At 35.6% G+C, this 2,837-nt stretch overlaps 1 protein-coding gene across 1 annotated transcript; it reads left to right on the top strand.

Moving 5' to 3' along the window:
• Window positions 1–303: 303 nt before the first annotated feature.
• Window positions 304–2,788, top strand: LOC111389406 (L-ascorbate peroxidase 1, cytosolic-like; the record flags this gene model as incomplete). The annotated part of the gene is made up of 3 exons (XM_023014329.1): window positions 304–478; window positions 585–650; window positions 1,481–2,788. Coding segments are annotated over 3 exons (370 nt in total), but the record flags the coding sequence as incomplete, so codon positions are not given.
• Window positions 2,789–2,837: the final 49 nt, after the last annotated feature.

Genomic DNA, 2,837 nt, shown 5'->3' with positions numbered 1-2,837 from the left:
TTTAAAACGTCATTGGCCTGATTTTGTTGTCAGACCCTTGAAATGAACCATAAACAAGATACTCATATGTACTCCCTGATTCAAATCCAAAAGATATCCAAATCTTATATAAATGGGATGTGCCTCTCAGTGAATTCCTACTTTTTACAAATATATCAATGAACCCAATTCATTTTGAAATGATGTCGTGATGTTCTATTTCGTTGTCTGGTAGTATATTCAGCGCATTGTTTATGAGTGATTTTGATGATATGATAGAAGTCGTGTTCGATTATATTGGAATGTGGTGTGTTGTGACTGTAGGTGGCATTCTGCAGGTACCTTTGATGTGCAAAGCAAGACTGGAGGTCCTTTTGGGGCCATGAGGTTCAAGGTTGAACAGGGACACGAAGCTAATAATGGTATTGACATTGCTATTAAGCTCTTGGAACTCATCAGGGAGCAATTCCCTACTAGTTCTTATGCTGACTTCCATCAGGTATTTTTGCCTTTCTATTCATTAATGCATGAAATTTTGTATTGTGGTTTTTGAATTATTTATTAGATAATTTGAATATTTCATGGTCCTTAATTGTACATAGTAGTTGGTGGGAGTTGTTGCTGTTGAAGTTGCTGGAGGACCAGAAATCCCTTTCCATCCAGGAAGGCAGGTTAGTGATGTTGTTTTTCCTAAGATCAACATATCTTTCTGTACTTTTTTTTAGCTGTCATGTAGTCCAACTACCAGCATGTTTGGCAAAAAAATTGCTCTTTTTTAAGTTTGAGTCCTACAAATTGTGTTACCAAACTCCATAAGTTCAACTTACGGATTTTGGTCCACACAATTTGTGTGGGACCCTAGCTTATAAGAGAGCAACTTTTTTTGCCAAACATGCTCTATATCATCTGGAGCTAAACCATAAAGAATTTCGAGGATTGTTATCCTTACTTTTAAAAACAAAGCTGGGTAGAGTATTATTTAGGGTTCGATGGCTCTCATGTGATTACACAAGTGACAACTTTCAGTTGAAGTTTTTTGATTGAAATTCTGGTAAATTTTGACTTTTAATTCAAACGTATCATCTGGCGACGGATTTCTACATTTTTAATTGAATATAAAGTTCTGTCCAGTGAAGTCTTCCATTGATGCTATCAAATCTACTTTCTATCATTTCTAAATGCAGAGAACATTTCATTCTAGAAATTGTGTAATTAGTTTCAAACCTTGTCCAGGAATTCTGTACCATTTCTCTTGTACATGTGGATATGCCTAGAAAGACTCTTTAGTTGAACTCTGGCATTAATATGGGGCTAAAAGATTTATTATATGCATCCAACCCCTGCATATTTGATACCCTCTCCTACAAAGAACTTATAGCACCAAACCCATTTGAAATTCCATCAATAACTCGTTGATAAAAAAAATGAGTATATGTTTTATATAATAAAAGCATATTTATTAGATTAGCACATGTTCATGATTGTGCTTCTCTAATATCAGGATAAGGAGGAGCTCCTATTGAAGGTCGTTTGCCCGATGCTACAAAGGGTAAGTCAAATTACTGAAAATTCAAGCGTCCTCGGCCTTAAAAATGGCAAGTCTCGTGCCAGTCTTAAATTACTATTGTAGGATAGGACCAAGGGATGTATTTATTAAACAAATGGGTCTGAACGACAAGGATATGGTTGCACTCTCTAGTACCCACACCCTAGTATGTACTTGCTCATTACGCCCAAAGTATAATGCGGTGATTGTAGTATAGTCTTGGAGTGTCGATTCCACAGGGAGATGGAAAAAGTTCAAAGTATCAGAAGCTTAGGGGTTTTGAGAGTTATGTGAAACTAAGTTATCAATTTGGAATGACATTTAAATACCAATATGTGAAATTAGTGAAGCATTGGAATTCCCTCATTGGGTTGGATCAATCAACATCAACAATTCATGTATTATTACTAAATTAGAGGTTTTCATCCCAACTCTCTAATCAGAAGATTTAACAGTAAATATCACTTTAATTCCAATTGTAATTCTAAGATTTAGACTTTCTAACACATTCCCACAATTGTTATTGGAGTAAGATCAAAAGTAATCATATACTTCAAGCATAAGATCATAAATAAGCCACCAATAACATGAATGAAATTGTAACTCAATAAATATTTCGATCAAACAATAGAAAAAACATGATTGAATCTTTGAAAGATCTAATAAAAATTAAACCAATTTCAAAATCAATTCATAAGAAGAAAGTCTAGAATCTAGAATTGCATGACAATAAAATACCAAATTACATGAACAATTGATGTGATTTCCCCAAATCCAATGAGTTCCTTCCAAGCTTCACCAAGGGTTTTAGTTTTTCATGGAATTCTTGAGCCAAACTTGAGAGAAAACTGATAGGAGATGAATTATTCTCGTTCTGGGATGACCTAGGGCCATAAAATCTCGTAGGAAGGCGTGTTTCCTTAAGTGTTGGACTCAAAATAGGAAGCTGGAATTTTCGTCTCAGAAGTGAACTATGCGACCGCATAGTTATAAGTGTTGCGGTCGCATAGAACAATGATTTTCAGCCCAGAAGTTCCTTGGAGGTCACTATGCGACCGTATTGGTTTTGAACTATGCGATCGCATAGAACAACCGTTTTCCCGTCAGACAACTTTCAATATTTTAGCCATAACTTTCTGCTCCGAGGGTGATTCAAATTGCGTTAGAAATCTAAATCAAAGGGCTACGATTTTTCTTCAGATGTCATCTTCCAATTCGATTATTTGTCATGCCAAAAAATGGGTCCCAACACGAGGCTAAAAAACGGTGCGCAACTTTTTCCGATTGGGAATTGATGTGTCATCTTTCATTT

This window comes from Olea europaea, unplaced genomic scaffold (assembly GCF_002742605.1).
Source record: "Olea europaea var. sylvestris unplaced genomic scaffold, O_europaea_v1 scaffold5868, whole genome shotgun sequence".
NCBI lineage: Eukaryota > Viridiplantae > Streptophyta > Magnoliopsida > Lamiales > Oleaceae > Olea > Olea europaea.
Note: the sequence above shows the minus strand (reverse complement) of the source record. Positions and strands in the feature narration are given on the sequence as shown.